The sequence below is a fragment of the Cydia splendana genome, chromosome Z, assembly GCF_910591565.1.
Source record: "Cydia splendana chromosome Z, ilCydSple1.2, whole genome shotgun sequence".
Classification (NCBI taxonomy): Eukaryota; Metazoa; Arthropoda; class Insecta; order Lepidoptera; family Tortricidae; genus Cydia; species Cydia splendana.
Genome location: NC_085987.1, coordinates 40,978,596 through 41,002,643, shown reverse-complemented (window position 1 = coordinate 41,002,643; position 24,048 = coordinate 40,978,596). Strand labels below are relative to the sequence as shown.

The window sequence follows — 24,048 nt, the reverse complement described above, 5'->3', positions numbered from 1 at the left end:
TAAATACTCTTGAGTCAAGATATTTTGTGTTTCCTATATAAGGAAACAATAAAATTCTTGCGTCAAGATATAAAATGTTTCAACGTTTATTATTTAAGCCAAAAATATCAATTCTTTATCCGAGCTACAATTTTTTTTAAAAAGCTCAATATTCTCACCAAGAGCGTTTTGCGTTTTGTTTTATGTATTGTAGTTTTTGAATTGAACCTAAGTGTCATAGTGCAATACTTAAAGGACTTGTGCCAAGAAGCTTTGTTTCTTGGGGCTAAAGATACTCATAATTGAATTGAGAATTATATTTCTCCATAAAAACAAGAAAAAGCATTGGTTCAAGAATACGTTACTCAATGTAAAATATTATATTATTTATATCTAGAGCTGAAATTTCTTAGCGCAAAATTTAGTATATCTTGTAAAAAAAATTAAGTTTCTTAAACCAACATGATTCTCGTGATTATTTGAGGATGTAAACTTTGTTGTTCGAAACTAAACTAAACTAAAAGCCCTCTTATTGACTATACAATAATGTAATAAATTCAATAGAGATACAACTGTTCTAAAAGCTTAACAATATTTAGTACCGGCCAGACGTCATGTTTCTCGGAAAAATCTTAACACCGCGAACTAGGATTTTTAACACACGGTACAGCGACATCTAGCAGGCAATTTGGCGACTAAAATTAACTTCTTGCAAATAAACCAAACTCTCAAAGCAAAATTTTGGTGCTTCTTCTTTGAAATAGCTTTGGTTCTTGACTGTAGGTTGAAAACATCAAACCAAGAATTTATCGCTCTTGTCTAAAAACTTAAAAGTCTCAAAGGAAAATTTTGGTGCTTCTTCTTTGAAATAGCTTTGGGTCTTGACTGTAGGTTGAAAACATCAAACCAAGAATTAATCGCTCTTGCCTAAAAACTTAAAAGTCTCAATGGAAAATTTTGGTGTTTCTTCTTTGGAATTGGGTAATATTTTTGGTTTGATGAAGAGTTACTCAAGCTAAAACCGTTTTTTAAGAGCGTGCAATATCTCTTGCCAAGACTTTTTTTGATTGCGGCGAATAATTAATATCTTAACTCAAATCCCTAAAATTAGCTTTAAAAATTTGTAAACATAAAACTAAACGATTTTTATTCTCCTTTAAAAAATGATGATGGTTTTAACTCAAGACATATTTATTGGACTAAGCAATTTATTATTTTCTTTAAGCAACCGTGCGCAAGAGTTTTTCATTTTGAATTAAGATATCTTTTTTATCTGTGCGTGGTTCCAAAATATCGACACAACAAAGGACATCAAATCCTGCTAATACGCACTTCGCTCCCATCACCTTTGCCGGTGAACGGAACACCGCGATCTCTTACCCACAGCGTACTTTTACCCCGAATGACTCTATACATGTTAAATAAGTGCAGTGCGAACCCTGGCATTTCAATAAAATTTCACCAATGATAACGGGGTCTGCTTATGAGCTTATAATAAAAAATTATCAATTTGTAAACAGGCCCCAATGTGAAGGCCAGCCACACTTAGCCCGCAGCTACACCCGTATGACATTACCTACCTAAATGTTACTTTAAATGTTTAAAACTTTTCTAATACATACACCAATGGGCATTAAAAAAAGAGACAAAACATGTCCGTAAACAAAATAGGTTTATTTTAAGATTTTTGGGACCGCAATGACATTAATAACATGCTAGTAATATATTGTAGTGTATAATTAACAGATAATTATGCAATGTCACATTAACACAACTAATTTAGGCCACAAGATTACAATAATATAAAACTTTGTGGCAAATTCACAGCCTACAAGGACAAATATGCGCATTTTTGTGGGTAAGATCGGATAAGGATAAGATCTCAAGCCGATTTCAGCAACTTTTCCGTCAGCCGTCTCTCTTGTACTTTTCTGACAAGGCTGATATCTTGGCTGAAAGCTTGGCTTGGCTTGGCTTGGTTGGATGGCTGGATCTTTGTTTGGTAAACCTTAACGATCTTACCCAAACTTACCCCAAGGAGCTTTCGGTTAGTAGGATTTCAAATAACAGATACTACAGTAGGTATAATATTTCATTAAAAAAACAGTGACAGTAAGGTCGTGTAAATATATTTTTGGAACATTGGTACCTAAACCAAATCATACCAAAGCTAACCGAAAGCACCCTTAACCCAACATCCACTACATCAGCCGTCCTGCTAATCAAAAAACTGATAGACATGTAAAAAGCTTCGACATACCGATTTACCTTAATTACTCCGTAATCACGCAATTTTAACGAACGAACGAACGTGGTACTATCAACAATTTATAGTATTTTATAGCTTGTACGTGGACTATACTGAAAGTTTCTATAATGAGCCACTTAGAGAAAGCTAAGTGAACGAAACGATTCATTGTTTGAAATTGTGGCGGTGCAGGGAGATGACGGCAGGAACATTAAAGAACCACCGTGTCCACCGTGTGGGTTACTGCACTACGATTATTTTCAGATTTAGGATTTTTTATGGTCATTCTACTGAAAATCACGAGGAAATAATATAAAAATACGCAAATTAATAAAAGGTGTAGCGTAATATTTTAAATAAAATGGCTATAATTATGTACTGTCACCATCAAATATAGTGGAGCGGCCAAGGCGCTCGCAAATATCTGAACACGCCTCTGTTGTCAAGGCGTTAGAGCGCGTGTTCAGATATTGTGAACACCTTGGCCGCTCCGATATATCTGATGGCTACTATACATACCAAAAGAGATTTTAAGTGTCGTATGACCATATCATAAGGTAGCAGCAACGGATTTATTCTCAAGATGTGGACCAACGGCTTACTCTTGTAGTGAACACTGGACTTAATAAAAAACGTCTCAAACGATAGGGTGGAGGACGTTATTGTCTGTCTCGTTCTTAACTCTCAACATCGAAACGACAATACATCAAGAAAACCAAACTACTTAGTACTTATAGACACTGAAGCGAATAAAATATCCTATGATTCAGAATTGCATCCTATAAGAAATTATAGGCACAATAATATACAGGGTGGGCCTGGAGACGGGTTTAGAAACACGACCTTACGATGAATCGAAAGTATAACGTGATAAAGCAGCTGCCAATGTTTCTAGCTCAGATAATACTATACCGTAAAACCACCCAAATATAGTCCAATATACTACAAACTAAAGTATGATCATTCAGTTCAACACAGAGCTCGGAAACCGTTTTATTTTTCAAACCGGGTTCGTTCATTCACCCAGGAACGAAAAGCATTTCGTTTCCGTTTGCGGTTACCGGTTAAAGAACTGTTCTATTAAGATACTGATTTATGCCTAATTCGTTCGCCTTCCGTTTTTGTGGAACGAAATTAACCGGTTAAATAGAAAATATTGAAGCGAGATAGAACGAGTAAGTATTGCTATCTCTTTCACGTGTGACAACGAGTTTAACCGAGAGTCTCCGAAAGCCAAGAGTAACCGGTATTATATCGTTCCCTGCGAACCATAAAGTTCCGTTCCCTCTTATTACCGGTTAGGAGAGAGAACGTAATTTTTTAGTTCGCGTTCCATCAATTAACCGGTTTTTTAATGAACGAAATAATATAACGGTTTTGAAACGATATTAACAGGTATTTCAATACCGGTTCCGAGCCCTGGTTCAACATTTAATTAAGCACCGATACCAATGTCATTTTTAGTACTTTCTGAGTGTTTTCCACCATTTATGAAACTAATGTTGCCTCAGAACTAAATAATTCAAATAGTATCAGTCAGTTTTAGACCATAGTTGGGAGATATTGGAATATATTTTACGGTGCATCATTATTGTTAAAAAAAATATTTCGCAAAATTTTGGTTACCCTATATGTAGAGCAAACACCATATCTGTTATAATTTACCGGGCGACCATGATTTAGCTTTATATTTAGAAACATAGTTCCTTTTATACTGACATACCGATTTTATTACAATAGAAAAAGTAGATTTCTAATCGCGTCTCCTAAATCATCCTGAATAAATGTTAATCTAACGTTTAGACACCTAATCCACCATGTGAATGTATAAAATGTCAGGTCACAAGCAAAACTTACTAATTACCACCACAAGTTCATAGCCATAGTGAACCATATTAGTACTAAAAGAAGGTCGATTTTTGTTTAATTTTTTTTTTAGTAATTAGTAACTTTTGCTTGTCACCTGACGAAATGAGAAATAAATAACCACTTAACAACTAATTTGTGAATCATGAAACACCAACATCCTAGGGCAACGAACTCAGTAAAGGTTGCGATTGAAAAGTAACCGTAAGCTAATAGAAATAGGGTGGAAATTAATACGTACAGTCACTAGCGGTACCATCACACCAACATTACATTAAAGTTTGTATGCAGGGGCAGTGCTATAGTATCCGTATATGTCAGTTTTGACACCGTCAGTGACTCATGGTACGGGTACTAGTATATTCACCAATGTGAATGGTTTCAACTTTCTTAACTTGTATCATCATAATTCATAGTATAAGTATGTTTAGGACAAAACGCTTGTATTATTAAGTATTTGTTTATAATGTAACGAGTTATGTTAAGAGGTCCAGTTTAAATGATATCCTCCTAAAGCCCAGCTATACAAGAAAAAAAAATTGTCAGAAGAATTTGGAGCTAGGGAAGAGAGTTGATTTTGTTTTGTTTGAAAAATGAACTGAATAAAACAAAATCAACTCTGTTCCAATTGAAAATGATTTAAATTTCATCGAACGTAATAAGTCCTATAGGTAGGACCGTGAGCCTTCACATGATAAAGTTAACGAATTCTGAAATAAATCATGTAGGGTAAGAGTGTCTGAGGTTGTCAGTAGCAGTAGTTAGTAACTGTATTATAAAAAAAAAACTTCAATACGTTGCATACGACACAGCGAAAATTGTGACAAAACAAGACATGCTAAAAAATATATTTACATTCCTTGTCAACACAATCACAAGTACATTAAATAACTGTTGTGTACAATTGTCTACATAATTATGATCCCCTTAATATTCATATTGTAGGTATCTATAAGAGTTTTGCTTTATTGCAATGCCCCGGTCTATAAGTAAAGAATAGAATCAAACGAAAACACTTTACCACGATCAATTTGGAAACACATAAAAGGTTGCCATATGTCAAGTTAGCTGAATAGATAAGATAATGAGATTTTTGACATAAGGTGAAAATATTAAAAAAAAAAACATTTATATCTATTGTGGTAATATCACTGCCAGTATTTCTCGCTAGACTTACAATAAATTATGTCTACGTCAGTAGGAAGTGAGAAGATTACTATAGAAACAAGATACGTATAATACAGTCACATTAAAATTAGTTTGAGTCATTTCATCGTAAAACTATGTATGCTTGGACTATTTGAACTCTTAATAGTTACATTCCTTTTTCAACCATTACAAAACTACGCATAATTCATTTTCGTTTCAGTACCTTTTCACTTTACCTTATTGTATAAGAGACCTATAGATTTCGCTCAATAAGTTATAGCGATATCGTACTAACACATTTCTCATGTGTACCTATGTTCTCATAAGATACATCTATCTAAGTCATCTTTTCAGTACACTTTCTATTAGACAGCTATTTAACTCACCGAATGTTAGTGATATTTAGAACGCATTTAATACATGTGCGTTAACTATAACTATATGGGTCATAATATTAGGGAATGTTACAAAAATACTATTACTGATTTACGTTTTATACATAAATTTACAAGACTCGTCACCGTTTATACGTGGAACTGTAGTTTTAATAGCACACAGCAAACATATGAAAACGATTAACACCGTCCGCCAAAAACGTCAAGTGACTCGCGCGGTTACAGCAAATATCTACCTTTGTGCCTTACGACTTGACAATGAGGCGCCGCACACGATAGGCGTGCCCTTCAAAGGGCTATTAGGGGCTACTGGAAGGGCACCTTGGCGTTTTCAGAAATAAATATTGAAAACCTTATTCTTTCACATCTGGACATTCTTGGGCTCATTCTACTCAGAATCGACAGCATTCTCCATCTCACCATTAAAAAAAGATGTCCCAAAATGTCCATTCCATTACGTCACGTTTTAGTATGAAAATTTTTTTCACTTGTATGTGCGTGACGTAGTGGAATGTACAATTTTCATACAAATTTTTGGGATTTTATTTTATCATCAGAATTGAATATCCTAGTGATTCTGAGTTGAAAGAACCCAAAAACACCGGGATCTGTGAGAATCGGGTTTTCGATATTTATTTCTGAAAACGCCCACCTCCCATATGTGCTTTTGCTCTTAGTAGCTAAAGTGCTATTATACTTTAAAATATAAGGGCCAGTTGCACCAACCACAGTTAACAGACTGATTAACGTCACGCAGCAGAGATCTATGAAACTTCCCATTAACGGTGACAGACGGTTTGTTGCAACCGAGCCTTAATCTCAGGCTACAAAACCGAAGCTCAAAATGATAGTAGTTCCAAATTTTTTTTGGTTACGTAACATTTGGTATTTGGCTTAGAGCATTTAATAACCGGAGTCGCCTTTAAGAGCTTATCCCTCTGCCGAAAACCTTGCACAATTGTGCAAACTTTTGTATCGACTGACGTTTATCTGACATGGGTATTTGTACGTTACGTACAAATCGTGTACAAATAGCGCTACATTACACACCGCAAAAATGACTGTTTTGTACAGAAAATGACAGCCAAGACGTCTCTAAGGTCTTTGGCTATCGTTTTTTAGGTGACCTATTTAAAAATAAGAAAAACCCTCATCAAACGCACCAAAAGCTAATTGAGCTTAACACGTTACAAGTTCGTGCAGATCAATAATCAAATAGGGAAAAGTAGGTACCCAATGATAAGCTGTTACCTTTAAATAAAGTTGAATGGACCAATCAATGGAGGGGCCCAATAATAGTATTGTTTACCCTAGTAATTTTAATATTTTATTTAGGTAATATTAAGTATTTAAAATCGATTTTTCATTGAATTAATTTCATTGTTTGACATAAAATCATTTAATAAAATCCTTAACACAAGAAACGTTAACTATCAATATAAACGGTGCATTGTAAATTTAAATACAACAATGGCGCTACTCTCCACTATTAACATATTCAGGCTACGGTATTCACAAGATACTTACATGCAACAGAAGCATCGAGTTCAGAAGTGGGATTACTTTATGAAATGCTAAGTACAGAGGGCGCACTGTGGAACGACGCCATACTGTGGTTGGACAAGAGAATTCTCTGTTTTTCGATGATAAATTTTTGTGGTGTTGACAAATAATCGTAATAGACCGCGGACCAGGAGCATATATCATAGCATCTAAACTGTCATCTGACAAAGTATCAAACGGGAGGCGATGACTATATTTTTACGTTTTTCGGTGACTGCCATTCCTCGACCCACCAACGGAGCGGCAGCTGTCGTCCACGGGGATTCATCATACATACACAGCCGTTAACCACTATACGACTTACCGCACGGGAGGCCATTGGTCATGGAAATCTGTTCCCGGCTCGCGGTCTATAAAATTTGGGTCGGATAGCCCTGAACAGATTCCCAAGATCCTTACTAAATTTCATAGATTTTTGCTAGGACAGTAAAAATTTATCATCGAAAAACAGATAATTCTCATTTCCAACCACAAGTATAGCGTCGTTTCACTGTATTCGAAGATGAATTGGCTTAGGTTGGTATTCCACCTGCCCAATTTCTTTGCCAATGTGTATTTTGTCTCACATTTTGCTTAGTGAGAGAGTAAGACGCAATGAGATCGGACCAAGATATTGTACAGATGGAATACCACCCTATGTCCGTATCAGAGTGCTGGACGGCAACCCGCGTCGCAGTGAGCTCAGATTATAACAAACAATATTAGGATTACGACTAATAGACCGAGGAGTATGCCGATTGCCAGCCATTGACGTCGGTCTGAAACAAATAGGTATAGTGAAAATATTGAGTAGTTACCACCGTATACCCATTTCATTTATTTCAAGTGGAATCCCGCCATGGTAAATGAAATGGGGTATACTTTATCTTTGAACATGGCACTCAGCGTTTTCTATTCACGAATGATAGATTATTTATTATTTACATTACAGCAGAGGCCGAAAAAATAGGGATTGTTAGTGAAATAGTTATAAAGGTACGAGCGCATCGAGGATGCATACGTATACGAGGCTGGCAATTCTTTTGATCGCCGTATGCGTAAACGAATTTCAGCTCTTAATTAAAAAGTACGCATTAGATCAGCTGGTCTATTAATATGTTTTCACTTCTCATGCTCAAAAAGTGCACCTTTATGTCGTGCGTAGACGAAATAAAATCGCATTTTATGCTCTAGAGCATAAAGTAAAATCATCTATTACGACCCTTATTGACTTAGCAATAAAGTCCAAATTCTGCCATACAAACTGCCAGCCCTGCCGGCGCGCCCCCGACCGGCGCTCTCCCGACCGGCGTGCCCCGCCCCTCCGACCGGCCCAAGAACAATTTTCTTTAGTCTTGAATAAATACGTTAAAATAACCTAAATAATTTGATTTTTTGTATATTTTCCTCGCAATCGAAGTGAAAAGCAGAGTGTACAACAAGGGCATAAATGTCCATTTTTACTCTCGTCTACTATTTTGGTAAAAATTGCCTCGGGTAAAAATGGGTCACTTTATGCCCTTGTTGTACAATCTACTATTGACTGTATAATTAGCGGTCGATCAGTAATAAAAACTTACCATTATTCATGTGGAGCACCTTCGCGACTTTCTTAATAGTGGAGTCTAACTTGGAGTCGGCATTTTCGAGCTCTGTGTTGAGGTCGTCAAGCATACTGAAAATGTATAATATCATGTAATGTATCATGTAAATCATTCATAATTTGCTTGCAGGTTCGATAATTGTACGAAGTTTAGGAAATTTCCAAAATGGCGGACTCATACCATCATCAATATTTAAGAGCTATGCTCTTGTCGGTGGATTAATAGCCACTCTTCTTTGCTCACTTTGCTGGGTCAGCCTTAAGGAGCGCTTTCACAAGAAAAGTCGAAATAATGAAAAAAATGATAATATTCCTCGACGAAATTCAGGACTTTACGCTCATTATTAGAAACAATGAGTACTTGTTCCAGTCAGAGCGTCTTCTTATGTTTAGGAATATGTTTTAATATTAGCAAAAGGACTTTTTAATATAGTAATGATTTTTTTTCTGGTGGTCGTTTACAAAAATCGCGTGAAGCATTGTATTGTGAGCTCTTATTTGTAAATGTTGAGAAGTTTACTCTGCTAAAGCTGAATATCTTATATTACTAATACCATGTACTTTAGGCATATAGGTTGTTATTTTTTCAACATGCCTATCTCTGGCTGAGATATTATGTGAGCCTGCGCCCTTCCTCTGCGTCTTTTCCCCTCAATCTTGCACTCCAGTACGGTTACCATCAGTTTGTCACTGACATAAACGCCGTCGAGAACGTAATTTACTTTCTATACATCTCGCTCGCACTCGCATATTAGTGCAAACGGGATGTATAGAAAGTAAATTACGTTCTCGACGGCGTTTATGTCAGTGACAAACTGATGGTAACCGTACAGGACCATAAAGGCCATACAAGAGCCATAAATTTATTCAGTTTTCGATAGATTCGCAAAGGCTCACAGAGGCACTAGAGAATAATAAAGGCCTGTACTCACCCGGCCTGCTCGTCGAGTTCTATGCCGATCTGCTTGGACACGGTCTTGAGAGTGCCGACCGAGTTGCTGATCACCTGCATCTGCTCGTCTTGGTTCACCAGCATCTTCTCCTGCATCGACATTATATCGTTGTCGTATGCGTCGAATCTGTTCGGGCTGCAAATAAAAATGAATACTACACATAATATCGATTTTTCGCCCCTGAAAACCCCCATATAGCAAATTTCATCGAAATCGTTAGAGCCGTTTCCGAGATCCCGACAAGAAATTGTATAAATGTGACAGTTATGTAGGAAGTGGCGCCATCATTTATTTTCTACAATTTCTTGTCGGACTATAAGGCAGTTACATACAGGCTACATAAATTTATTCGGAGTGGAAGTTTAACGTAAAACTTACCGTAAACGTAACGTAAACCTATAAACTGATATAGATGTCATATGCAAAATCATGGCGGTAAAAGGGTAAAAAACCGATTGTTGATCGGTTCCTGTTCAGGCTCATGTTGCCTTTCATTACCCGCCGAGTGTTAGAAAGAGACGCTAACCTGTCTGTCTGGCTGGCCAGCTTCGAGTACTTGGAGTACTTGGGCGTGGAGGTCCATGTGTTGCCGAAGTGCATGGGGCTCTCCTCGTCGAGCAGCGGCTCGCGCGCCGTGCCGTCCGCGTCGCGGTTCCTGTTCAGGCTCATCTTGCCTTTCATTACCCGGCGAGTGTTAGAAAGAGAGACTAACCTGTCGGTCTGGCTGGCCAGCTTCGAGTACTTGGAGTACTTGGGCGTGGAGGTCCACGTGTTGCCGAAGTGCATGGGGCTCTCCTCGCCGAGCAGCGGCTCGCGCGCCGTGCCGTCCGCGTCGCGGTTCCTGTTCAGGCTCATCTTGCCTTTCATTACCCGGCGAGTGTTAGAAAGAGAGACTAACCTGTCGGTCTGGCTGGCCAGCTTCGAGTACTTGGAGTACTTGTGCGTGGAGGTCCATGTGTTGCCGAAGTGCATGGGGCTCTCCTCGCCGAGCAGCGGCTCGCGCGCCGTGCCGTCCGCGTCGCGGTTCCTGTTCAGGCTCATCTTGCCTTTCATTACCCGGCGAGTGTTAGAAAGAGAGACTAACCTGTCGGTCTGGCTGGCCAGCTTCGAGTACTTGGAGTACTTGGGCGTGGAGGTCCACGTGTTGCCGAAGTGCATCGGGCTCTCCTCGCCGAGCAGCGGCTCGCGCGCCGTGCCGTCCGCGTCGCGGTTCCTGTTCAGGCTCATCTTGCCTTTCATTACCTGCCGTGAGAGAGAGAGAGGGTAAATTAGGTGGCTAATAAAAAAAAACATTTATTTCGTCCATTTCGGACGTTACAGTCCATATTTTGTTAGTTAGAAATATACTTAAATTACCTACTATGTGTGGTGCTGTTCAACCTCAACCTTTTATCTGACACGTTATTTTTTTTTCAACCCCTTAGCTGTAAACTGTTATTTTATATTTAATTCGACTTTATAAGCATGATTTCAATTTGGTTTTCCAAGTCCAGCATAGTTTCGTTTTAAATTTTGGGAAAATTCGTGTTTACCTTCGCAGAAAGTTTCTGTGGAACCAACAAACTGCCAACGTCTTCAGCTACCAAAAGTAATACTGCTACAAAACTTTGCATTAGTCCTTACTTTTACTTTGCATGCCTTAGAGCCACTTGCACCATCCCTCTAACCCGGGGTTAACCGGTTAAACTGTTAACTCGGTGTCAAATTGTACTGGTAACTCCAGGTTTTTAACCGGTTAACCCCCGGTTAGTGAATGGTGCAAGGGGCCCTTAGTTAGGTAAATCGTCTTATATGAATTAAAAATTGTGAGGTTGATGATGTCCTCCCAGACGTATCCGTCGACGGCGACATCCTGACAAATCAAAAAGGGTCTTAACACTCTTAACTATTACGTGCGTGGGCGCGAGCGTGGCTCGCAAATCCAAATTTGGTCTTGAAAGTGCGGCAACACAAAACACAGTAAAGGTGTTAACCGGTTAAACCAGGAGTTACCATGGTTATAAGTACAATTTGACACTAGATTAACGGTTTAACCGCTTAACCCCGGGTTAGCGGGATTGTGTAAGTGGGCCTTAGAAGCGACGAAGGAGCTTGTAGACGGTCTAACAAACGGTATCTTACCTTCACCTCCTGCTTAGTGGCTTCAATGAACGTCCGCCGGTCACTAATCTCCTTGTTGTCGATCTTGAACTTCGACGAGTTCTTTTCGACGATACGTGGATAAAGAGTTAAGGATATTGTGTTGTCCATGACTTGACTGGTAGTGATAGCAATGATTCATCATTTTTAAAGTGATCAGAGTTGCACTTTGGTTGTTATGAAACAGCAACAATATTAACAGTTTAAAAAAACCGGCCAAGTGCGAGTCCGACTCGCCCGCCGAGGCTTCCGTACTTTTTAGTATTTGTTGTTATAGCGGCAACAGAAATACATCATCTGTGAAAATTTCAACTGTCTAGCTATCACGGTTCATGAGATACAGTCTGGTAACAGACAGACCGACGGACAGACAGGCGGCCAGTGGAGTCTTAGTGGGTCCCGTTTTTACCCTTCGGGTACGGAACCCTAAAAACCATCAGGGCACTTTATATCTTTGCAATAGTAGTAGTTTACAAACCTCGTTATGAATGTTACAGATCATTGAAAATAAGGGTTGGAAAAAATACTTCACCTACATACGTACGTGGGGCATACTGAAAGTTTCTGGATTCTGATATCTGAGACGATTTATTTTTTTTGGCCAGTCCAGGAATTTTCAGTAAGTATGCCCTAAGTATTAGCCTGTGTCGTCGACACAAATAAGCCAAATGTGGTGATAATGGAATTAATAATACATTAAATTCCGTCAATCAAATACACTAACGAGTACAATTTTGTATATGGATAATTAATATTTTAATTAGACATTCGCTATGACAAAAAAAAAGAACGAGAAGAGAACATGCAAAGTAAACCGAAAGATATTTTTAAAAATAGAAGTAAAACAAAAACCACATTCAAACTTCGCAAAAACAGCAGAAAAACTTCGTATGCAATAAAAAATGATACATAAAACTGTTATGATTTCGTGATCATCATGACAAAAATAAAAAACGATCACATGGCCGTAGGTATTCATATTATTTATTATATAAAAATATTATACTAATTGTAGTATATTTTTATACAAAAAGCATAAATAAAAAGGTGGTAAACCTAATTGTGAGGTTTGTGAGGGATTGGTTAGTTCTGTACAGTGCAGTGTAGTAGTAATGTACAACATAATAACATACAAATTGTTTCAGAGTGCAATAGTGGATTAAGCGACAATATAAATAAATTTGTGTTTTCAATGACTTGATTGGCTCGAGCGAATAAGCAGAGAACATTTTTAATAAGTAATAATTACTTAAATATAAAATGTAATGGAAATTCCAATCAAAAAGGATATTAATTGTATCTTCAAGGTCCTCCAAGTCCCACTCGATGCTGCGCAGCGCGTTCCTCAGCTCCGTGGAGGTCCATTCAACCTCGGGACTGTTGGGGGCCACGGGGGCCTTGGAAATCTCCTGCCAGCGTAGGTACAGGCCTCGTGTCTTGTTTAGTGCCTTGAACACCTCACTGTTTGTGGAACACACATACTCATTGAAGTATATTGGTACACCCTGTTAGTAATATTGTTGATTAGTGTCTGTATATTTGTGTGGGCAGAGAATGATACCACAGTGTAACTAACACTTTTTTGTACAAATATTTAATTACACAAACGGGTCTACAGCGATATAATTTTTTCCGTGACCACAGCTGGTGCAACTCAGCTGAAACATCGGAATTTAAGGTAAAAACAGTGTAACTAGAAATTATAAAGTGCCTTGATTTTGCTATCTCTCTGTTATTCTCAAATGGTATTTACTTCTTGATGCAACTAATACGAATAATCGTATTTTTTCAGTACTTGCTTCAAATTTCTAACATAACTATTAAATACATCTATTATTTCAATTCTCTCAAACTCACAGCGGGCCCGAACTGGAGAAGAGTGGCCCACGACAGACCTCAATGGAAAGAGCTAGAGGAGGCCTTTGCCAAGCGGCACACTGAGCTTAGAGATATACTCTAACTCAGAACAAAGGGGCTAGATAGATAGATTATTTCAATTTTGCCCTACTTTTTAATGCTAATTTACAAAAACTGTCTGGACTTGTATTACATTTTATGCATTTTATGGATGTTCAGTTCAACTCTGACTGGATAATTATATGAATTTGCTACAATTATATGTATGAGACATATCTACTTTTATAATTCTTTTCTAAGATATAATGGCTGCTTTGCAATTTTTATTTGGACAGTCAAGAACATATACTTTCATTATTGTTTTATTAACCAGTATGAAATAAATATCCATATTTATTACTCCATATAAATACTTAAATACATAGAAAACACCCACGAGTCAGGAACAAGTACCCATCTCATGAATAAATACCCTTACCATGACCGTTGGCTTCATAGGCAGGGTCACTACCCACAGTACCCACAAGGGCGGACATGTTATCAAGATTATTGGCTGGCATATTTTGACCCCAGGGATTTCAATGAGGATTAAGGTAGGGTAATTGCGTCAGTTTACCGTCCAGTGCCAGTTTCCGTCCACTTGACGGATTAGCAAATAATACATTTCATTTATTTCCTAGATAGATAAATTGTTTAGATATTAAGGATTGCAATAAGTCCAAATTTGTGCAGCAATGAACGTTTATATTCAAATTTCCTCAAGTGGACGAAAACTAGAGCCGGACGAAAACTAGCGCAATGACCATATACAACAAGCATATTAGCTTTCAGCAATGTTCCTAAGCAAATAAACTATCTTTTAAAATTTAACCTACTTTTTACACACTTTTTCTTTGCTTCACTCTGTATATTTGTGTGTTAAGTTATGTTTTACTTGAAATCTGCATACATATTTGAGATTAACATTGATTAACATATGTTTTGTACACACACAACACTAGTTTAATGTCAGCAAAAATGAAAGCACACACCATAATAGATATCACCCTGGAAATGTATCTAACAAAGATACAAACCAGACATAGGAATCCGCGGTGCGAATTGTGAATTAAGACTTTATGTTTGTGCACCTATGGTACCAATAACAACAAAATTTAGGCTGTTTTAAAACGATTAGGCAATTAAAAACTAATTTTTAACTATTTTGTTGTAATTAGTGCACAAACATAAAGTCTTAATTCACAATTTGCCCCGCGGATTCCTATGTCTGATACAAACAATGGAATCCTGTAAGCTATTTTTAGATTTCTACTGCAAAGGTGAGGTTCATAAGTGAAGTGATTAAAACATTGACGGATTCTATTGCCTAGTACATATTAAACCACATAATTTCCACACTGCAACTCTGCTTATTGCTACAGAGGATACTGTGTCAAGTAGGTACGCGCAAAAACAACTCCATTAACATCCTCAGCCACGTCGCACTTACTCTTTGACCACGTAGAACGGATCTTCCATAGTCATGTCAACCGAACCGAACACGACACCACCAGGAGGAGAGCATGAGACGAGCGGATAACTCAAGCAAAGCTTAATACACACATTAGCAAGCAGCAACGCCGTTATATTTAGACAATTCCTCGCCTATCCCACAAAATATCGACAACGTGATACGTACTTATTAAACTCGCTCGATGAATGCTATCATATTTGTTGTCTCTTGCTGGCTCAGGTATCCAACTAAAAGCGCGAGCTGCTCAACGATCAGGGGGTAAGCGCGCAAACGCAAAGGGCGGCTCGGAGGAGAGTCTACGTGATGCGACAACACTTAGCGCACCCTCAAATCTCTAAATTTTCCTCTCACTAACTCCCACAACCCAACACCCTCCTCACTCCAATAGTCCACCCCACTGTCAAAAACATGTCAATGTCAATGTCAACTGGTCTCATACTGTAGGGCCAATACCGAAAATCGTCAATTGCGGGCATTTTTCTCTGTCACTCTAATTACGCCTTCATTGGAGTAAAAGAGTAAGATCCCCGCAATTTGCGAATTTCGGTTTTCGCAGTAGCCCCTCTGGTCTATTGAAGTTGCTACTTACATGCTACCAAAGAGTATAATAATATATGCATGCTACTTACCACTACTTACGCTACTACGACTACGCTATTCCGCATACTTAGTTATATGTTATGACGTTAGATCTTTAGAGTCAGACCAAGAAAAGTCTGCAGCGGATTTGATAGCCCACGCAGTGCAAGTGTTATTTTAAACGTCAAACTTCTATGAAATTATGACGTATAAATGACACTTCCACTAGATAGCTGAGCTATAACCGCGAAAATCGAAGTTCGCAAATTGCGGGCATCTTTCTCTGTCACTCTAATTACGCCTTTATTGGAGTAAAAGAGAAAGATCCCCGCAATTTGCGAATTTCGGTTTTCGCGGTAGCCCCTCTGGTGCTGGTAATGTTTTGAATGAACCATGAGCTTTATAATTTTAATTTAGTACTGGATTTGTTGTTTATAAAATAAAAATAATACGATACAAATATAATGAAAAAATGAATCTAGTATAAATAGATAAGGCATGAAGGGTGACGGGAAATAAATAATAGTTTCAGTAGGAGTGCCAACGAAAGCGCTATTATTGTTTGTGCTTGTCACAGTCTTATTTTTTTTTTAATTCCCCACCGTAACTTTAGAATGGATTATGGTGGGTAACAAATAAACTCGACCAATCATAGCTCGGAGCTCGGAGTAATTAACAATGGAGCCGCCATTAACAGGCGTTCCCCTCTGTCGAAAATAGGCGGCCAATGGTCAACCACATGTCAACCATATGTATGGACTGACGTTTATCTGACATGACGTACCTATACATTTGATGTGCCCCTCCCCCGCAAAAAACGGCAGACTATTTTGTATCGAAAATTTTAGACATGGCGCATGGTATAATAATATACTCCGCCTGGTACTCCATTCCCGTCTTTTCTAGGTCACCTAACTGACACGGGCTACGTCATCATGCGACAGCGCTATATGATAATATGCGATAGCGCTATATATAGCGGTCATGTTGTTGTGACGTAGGCCCGTGTCACTCTGGGAATGGAAGACCATGTTTTATTAGACTATGACATGGCGTCTCCGTTGGTTATATCCTCTAAGCCCCAGAGGGGCTACCGCAAAAATCGAAGTTCGCAAATTGCGGGCATTTTTCTCTGTCACTCTAATTACGTCTTCATTGGAGTAAAAGAGACAGGTCCCCGCAATTTGCGAATTTCGGTTTTCGCGGTAGCGCCTCAGTACACAATGGGCCATCGCCGGCCACTCCAAGGGACGCATTTATGCGTTAGAGGGAGCAAGTGATATTGCTATCTCATTCTACCGCATGGCTGCGTCCCTTGGAGTGGCCGGCGATGGCCCATTGTGTACTGGGGCCTTAATAGCAAATCTATAGTTAGCAACATTATTGCCATAGACCAAGGGCCCAACGTTTTCTGTTCTCTTTCACGGCGCAGCAACTAGTATTATTTCTCTCTCCTCGCTCTTTTAAAAATGCCGTTTGTCAAAAAAGGACAACCACACTGTTGACAAGATGGACTTCAAATCAAGTGTTGCCTTTTTTGATGCGCCCAGGCTGTGTATGTGTGCGTAAAAGCGTATATGTGTGCTCTTTTAGGGATGTGAAAAGTCGAATTTAATCATGTTATATATCGATAAACGCTACACAGCGGAACGCAATAGCGATTAATTAAAGCTTCAATCTTTTCGTTAAACATAAACATAATTGAAATCCTAATGGATAATGAATATATTATAATATAATAAAATAATTCAATTATTGCGAAACACCTATTTTAGTAGGTATTTATGTATTTTAATTAAATATCTGAACTTTCCCTTGGTTCTCTGCTGGGGCGTGACTATAAAATTGTGATCTGATAACCACAATAAAGAATAAAAGCGTTTTTGTTCATTTTAGGTATCGTTAAACCTTTGAAGTAAAATTAAAATTGCAAGAAATGTCGATAGTTTATCGATATGACTTTATCGACATGGCTACAGCAAGGTGGGCCTCATTGTTAATCGTACACTAAACAAAAGTGGCAACAGTGACAGCTCGCTGAGACGGGATCTCTATATATTAAATCTATGCCATAGACAAACTTTCTTCTTTCATTCAGTTTGTCATTTTATTTTATTATCTGTCATGTATCTGATGAATCATGGCGACTTTTCATTCATTTCATTCGTTACTTTGACTGGACTGGAATACTTCACAGCACATTTAATTTTAAACGTTTTTACAACAATAAGTTGGCTATTGAGGTCAACAAAATGAATTCCGTTTTAAATCCAGAGGCCCCGGAGTTTTATCCTCACTTGACATCAGTTACACAGGTGCGTGTTGCAACAAATTATTTCGACACCTTTTCTTATGACAACAATGTGCATGTGTTTTCTTCTGAGCAATAATAGCAATATCATGTAATCTGGGACGTTGTTCAGGGAAGTCGAATTGAAAGTTAACAGATTTAGCTGTGCATTGGGTTCTGGGTTTTTAGCATTGAAAGTATCGATTTACTAAATACATTTTTGACAAATTTCGTAACTAACATACATCAATTTTAAATTTCGACACTTCTTCACCTCATGATCTTGAACTAACTCTGTGAAGGTGTTTTTTTTGTGTATTCAGATTGCGTAGAATTTCCTTGATCTTACAATGTTCATAGCACTATCAATCAAATTGAGCTATAAGGTTTATGTTATTTTGCATTATTATCATTAGATTCAGTAAATGTAAATATTCTCAAACTACCTGGCTTTATGATTGTCACTTCAGATTTCAGCTCAGTTCAAATATTGTCAAGCTAGCTAGAAATTAACTATGGATAGAATAAATGGTTACTTTATTTATTTTTCTTCTTAAGTTAGGTTGTTTATGTTTATAACATGAATCTAAAAGTACAATACAAAAATATGTACAGAAATTACAAAAAACATATAAACACATAATAATCCAACCTAGGGTGCCGCTAGCAGTCGGGCTATGTTGCATTGCATGATATGAGTTACGGAAAGAGAGACCTAAGCCCTCCTACGTGTACACGCTCAACGCAGCTGGCCAACTTTATTGTTACGTATGCAATAGAGTATTTAGGACCAAGTTCGGCCTGGCCAGCCACATAAGGGCCCACGCTAGACAATGTCCATAATGTTTAATTAGGGTCATCATCATTGAAAATGATGAGGACTATATTATTATTATAGCTTTATTTGCTCAGTGCTTGACATTATTTTATGTTACATTGGTTGCACTTTTGATTGCACTGATCCCTGCTGGGTGAAAGCCTATAATATAGGACTATATATCAGTTATAAACATACCATGAGGGTGTTTGGGTGTAGCAAAATAATAGGTAAAAACTCTTTTACAAATAACAATATTGTTACCGCACCCAAAACCCCGGTGACAAAGCATACACAGTTACACACCCCTTTGGCAAGTGAGGGCTTATATGGACTATTGTTTCTTTTAGACATGCAGATATAATGAGATAGTGCCCCTGCACACATACACTTTTTAACTTTTGAAAGACTTTAATGTTGTTTTTAGTTTAGTAGTTGATTTCTTTGTCGTTTTTTGTTTAATGGTACGAAACCCTTCGTGCGGCGGCCGACTCGCGCTTGGCCGGTTTTTATAATAATTCTTTCTTCATCGTCACCATACCTCATTACAAATGAAGCAGATTCTTCAAGACTTTAACTTTTATGTTTCATATGAATCACCAGCCTTTTCATTATATTTTCAATTATTTTACTCGAGCACCAGTATGTTTACCTTACATTTGTTTATTCAGAGTATTCAGACATTATGCCTGTATGTCATATCTTTTGTTCAGTATATCTTGCTCCTAAACATAATAGATAAAACTGCGCGCTTAAGCCAATTAGCAGGTATCTCAAAACAGAATTTAATGCAAACAAAAAATTAAATTCTTTATTTGTAATTTACAGTAAGTAAAGGAAGTTTGTGTACAAAATACCTTAAGAAGCAGAAGTAAACAACTAACAACAGCAGGTTGCATTACTGTCAGTTTCCAATTTGCTTTGATATTCATTCATGTTGTAAGAAAAACAAAGTTTTTCGTTATCTGCCGCTTAGCTGCCGCCGTACAAATGACTGAACAATGGTAGTCCTTATCCCGTTGCATCAAGGTTTTCGAATGGCCAGTTGACTGTGTCTACAATATTACTGTGACGTTTCAACATTTAACAAACATTTCCATTCCACTTCCTTACCATAGACATCAGATATGATTACATTATTGCCATTATTGGCTTTATTATAATGAAGTAAAGTACAAAATCGTAACGCACTATACCGTTGAAATTGACGGTACCATAAAACCCGACACAAGATTAAACGATCCACTGTTTTGGCAAGGAAATTTACAGTTACGTTATTTGCATATACTAAAATAGTCATTTTAGTTCATTAGGCCACAAGTGTAAGCTTAGCGCGCCATGGCATGAATATGTAATATGTACAACAATACGGCGGCGTCGCAAATGTCTGGATGCGTTGGTAGCATGTCGCTTTATGTCATGTTTTAATTCCCAGTGACATTAACTGCCTAGAGATGCCGTATATGTAGATGTAGTCGGAGACTCTGGAGAGGGGCACGCAGCTTAAAAATTGTTTATAATATACATGATTACTGATATCTCGTTCAAATCGAACGTTTCACAGATTTAATATTATTTATTACGCTAAACTTGTAAAAAATAAACCGGCCAAGTGCGATCGCGCACGAAGGGTTCCGTACCATAATGCAAAAATCGGCAAAAAAAACGAGTCACCCATCCAAGTACTGACCCTGCCCGACGTTGCTTAACTTCGATCAAAAATCACGTTTGTTGTATGGGAGCCCCACTTAAATCTTTATTTTATTCTGTTTTTAGTATTTGTTGTTATAGCGGCAACAGAAATACATCATCTGTGAAAATTTAATTTTCAACTATCACGGTTCGTGAGATACAGCCTGGTGACAGACGGACGGACGGACGGACAGCGGAGTCTTAGTAATAGGGTCCCGTTATACCCTTTGGGTACGGAACCCTAAAAAACAACGTTAAACAAACTGCGTAACCCGGCACACCCAAAAATCTTTCGGAGCTTGTATGATAAATGGCTCATTATCTAATGATTTTAATATATTGCAGGGTGGATACACAAAAGTGAACAAATCCATCAGATCGTCCAATCAGCTACCATCCGGAGCCTCATATGACCTGTTCAAAACATTCACCGACTTCAACGTAGTAGCATGCCAGTTAAGCGAAAATGTTGTTCACCAATCAAATCAAATAATGATCACCGAATTGCCCGCTGTGAAGTTAAAACGGTAAGTCGTTTCATTTAGCGTATAGTTTTTACTATAGTTCGTTTTTTTTAGCATTAGAAAAAAGGTAAACAATCTTGATGTGTCTTTTAATTGAAAAACACGTTTTAAAAATAAGTCACAACAAATATGTAACAATTATGAATCTAATACGATAATTTATATTCTTCTGCTTTCATAAGTAATAGTTACTGATTTTTAAAAAGCGATATTCAATTAAAAGACATATCAAGATCGCTTACCTTCTTTCTAATGCTAAAAAAAAAAAAACTATAGCCTCTGCTTGCGATTTCGTCAGGATAGAATTACTTCCATATCCCACTTCCATAGTAAATTACAACCCTCTCTTTACCTAAGAAATATGTCCCATAGCTCTTATGTCAATGAATTAAGAACTATGGGACATATTTTTGAGTAAGTTGTCTAGATCCATATTTTTACACTTGACTGTACAACAAGGGTAACAATCTAAAAATCTCAAGGTCAATGCTTCTTTAGGGACTCTTCGTATGGCGGTTGTAGGGATTATGTATGTTGAATGTATATCTTAGTGAAAAAAAAAATGGATTCATGTGTACAAACTCAACTTAGGTAATTGTTAGTAGGACGAACTTGACTGAACCGAAAAAGCAGTGTGGGTATTTGCTTAACAATATAGTACCACGAGGGCAATGTTGCGGTCAAAAGCTAATGTATAATTAAATATGCAAGACACTCGACGTCATTACAAGGTCACGTTTTCGTTTGAGTCGGGTTGCATATCATATGATAATAGTATGGAACAATGTCAAGGTCCATGCCCTAAATAGCTGTAGTTCTCAAGCTATTTAGAATTTTATTCTTTCAACAATACATCTCATTATCGTCTGTCTTCCGATGACAAATAGCACTCGCTAATAATCACCGCTTTTAAAAAGCTCGTATATCGTAACATACAAGCTTTCTTTTTAAATTGAAATACGTGCAGGGTGATTTGTTCAGATGTGTCCATATATTTTACCTTACTCCAAAGACACAGATATCAATATCTTTGACGTTTTACACTTAACAATCTAAGTAACGCTTCACTTACCGAACTTTAAACAGAAAAGATGTAACAAGTAGTTAACATTAATATTTACGCAATACTCATTATTAACTCAATCGACCTTATTCCTTAAGCCACAAGGTCCACAGTCCGATGCCGCACATTATACGAGTTCGCAAAACGCCACATGGACAACAAGACAACAGAAACAATGTAAAAACCTTTTCCGTTTTATAAAAACCACCGCAAGGTTGCGACTCGTTCGATTGTCCTCATTTCTCGCGCTATCAATGTCGCTTTATTGTCATTCGGAGTTATCCTTATTTTTGGGCATATAAATAAATTGGCACGGTCAGAGATGGCTTAACGTTTCGTAATAATGCCGTAATTTGATATTAAAAGCATATGTGTAGGTCAACACTTGTTAAATAACTTAATATGCAGGTAAGACCCTGCTAAGTGTTGGTGGCATAGTTAGAGCCCAATGTACTATATTGTATGATTTAAACATGCCCATAATTACCAAGATGCTAAGTTGCCAAGTGTAGGGTTTTTTGTTGGTATCGCCGCCTAACGCACGAAATCTCGCCATTTCCTATTTTTTTCTACCACAATGGGCATGCTCAAGCATGCCAGCTTGATTGTCACGCCAGCAGCCTATGAATGGGTCTATATTGGGTCGCATAATAATTGATTGTCCTAAATTACATTCGGACAATATGTTACGCATAAAACTCATTTCGCATAATTGTTATTGTGCTGAAACTAATAACATTTCTGAAAAATTATAAAACAAACCTAAGCCAACCTACCCTATTTAACGGGTTCCCCTCATCTGGCATATTATTGTTTGTCAGAAATACACTTCGCATAACATGTATCGCAGAAACACTTTTAGTCGAATGATAATTTTGCATAACTATTACTTGCCATTACTATTACTCAAGGACCGGAAAACCCCTCTTTACGCTTAATCCTATCAATTCGGTAACCCAATCGATTCGGTTACCTTATCATTCGGTAACCCTATCATACTGTTACCTGATTGTAATGGTAACCTTATTGAAACGGTAACCCTAACCTTTAACCAGACCAGACCTGGGGCCAATTTTTTATTTGTAGGTTTTTTATTTTTTAGGTAGTTTTAGTTTAGTATTTTTAGTTATTAGTTTAATTAATTTTTGTTCGTCATTATTATTTAGTTTATATTTATATTTAAGTTTAGTTTTTAATTAGTGTTGTTTGTTTACTTCCTTGTTCACCTTTAACCGAGTTAATCTCAAAACCCCATCGCGATAGGGTTTTTGTTAAGGGTTTTTAACAGGTTTTCATTCAGTTATGGTAACCTTTATTATCGGTTGCTTACTGGTTTGCTACATTAAAGTAGTTTTATTGATGTGCCGTCAGAACTAAAAAAAATTGTTTATTTTATTTACTTTATTTATATTTTGTTGATATTATTGACTTTATTTATTTTATTTTATTTATTTATTTAATTTATTTAATTTATTGAATTTATTTATTATTTTAATATTTATTTACTTTATTTTATTTAATTAATTTATTTCATTTATTTAATTTATTTTATTAGTTTAATTTGTTATATTTGTTCATTTTATTTAATTTATTTAATTTAATTAATTTATTTAATTTATTTAATTTATTTAATTTATTTAATTTATTTAATTTATTTAATTTATTTAATTTATTTAATTTATTTAATTTATTTAATTTATTTAATTATTTAATTTATTTAATTTATTTAATTTATTTAATTTATTTAATTTATTTAATTTATTTAATTTATTTAATTTATTTAATTTATTTAATTTATTTAATTTATTTAATTTATTTAATTTATTTAATTTATTTAAT

At 36.9% G+C, this 24,048-nt stretch overlaps 3 protein-coding genes across 4 annotated transcripts in view; 1 reads left to right on the top strand and 2 right to left on the bottom strand.

The window, feature by feature from the left end:
* LOC134804104 (uncharacterized) overlaps positions 1 to 24,048 on the bottom strand; it is a 450,088-nt gene that overhangs the window by 383,856 nt on the left and 42,184 nt on the right. The gene's annotated exons all lie outside the window — the stretch shown is intronic.
* On the bottom strand, positions 1,635 to 15,403 carry LOC134805066 (syntaxin-6). Of its 2 annotated transcripts, XM_063778353.1 has the most exons (9): positions 15,221 to 15,403; positions 13,166 to 13,335; positions 11,847 to 11,951; positions 10,448 to 10,781; positions 9,715 to 9,870; positions 8,760 to 8,854; positions 7,831 to 7,958; positions 4,196 to 7,711; positions 1,635 to 4,034 (listed from the first exon to the last, which is right to left on the bottom strand). In XM_063778353.1, exons 1-7 carry the CDS (start codon positions 15,253 to 15,255, stop codon positions 7,882 to 7,884), a joined length of 972 nt encoding a protein of 323 aa, XP_063634423.1. In that variant the 5' UTR covers positions 15,256 to 15,403; the 3' UTR covers positions 1,635 to 4,034; positions 4,196 to 7,711; positions 7,831 to 7,881. The 2 variants fall into 2 exon arrangements, with proteins under 2 accessions (XP_063634423.1, XP_063634422.1); XM_063778352.1 differs by having other exon boundaries at positions 1,635 to 7,711.
* The window catches only part of LOC134804261 (exosome complex component 10 homolog), a 36,849-nt gene continuing 30,770 nt past the window's right edge, over positions 17,970 to 24,048 (top strand). Inside the window, exons 1-2 of the mRNA XM_063777232.1 lie at positions 17,970 to 18,138; positions 20,968 to 21,149. Coding sequence (XP_063633302.1) covers positions 18,076 to 18,138; positions 20,968 to 21,149 — 245 coding nt within the window. The 5' untranslated portion in view covers positions 17,970 to 18,075. The remainder of the gene's footprint in view (positions 18,139 to 20,967; positions 21,150 to 24,048) is intronic.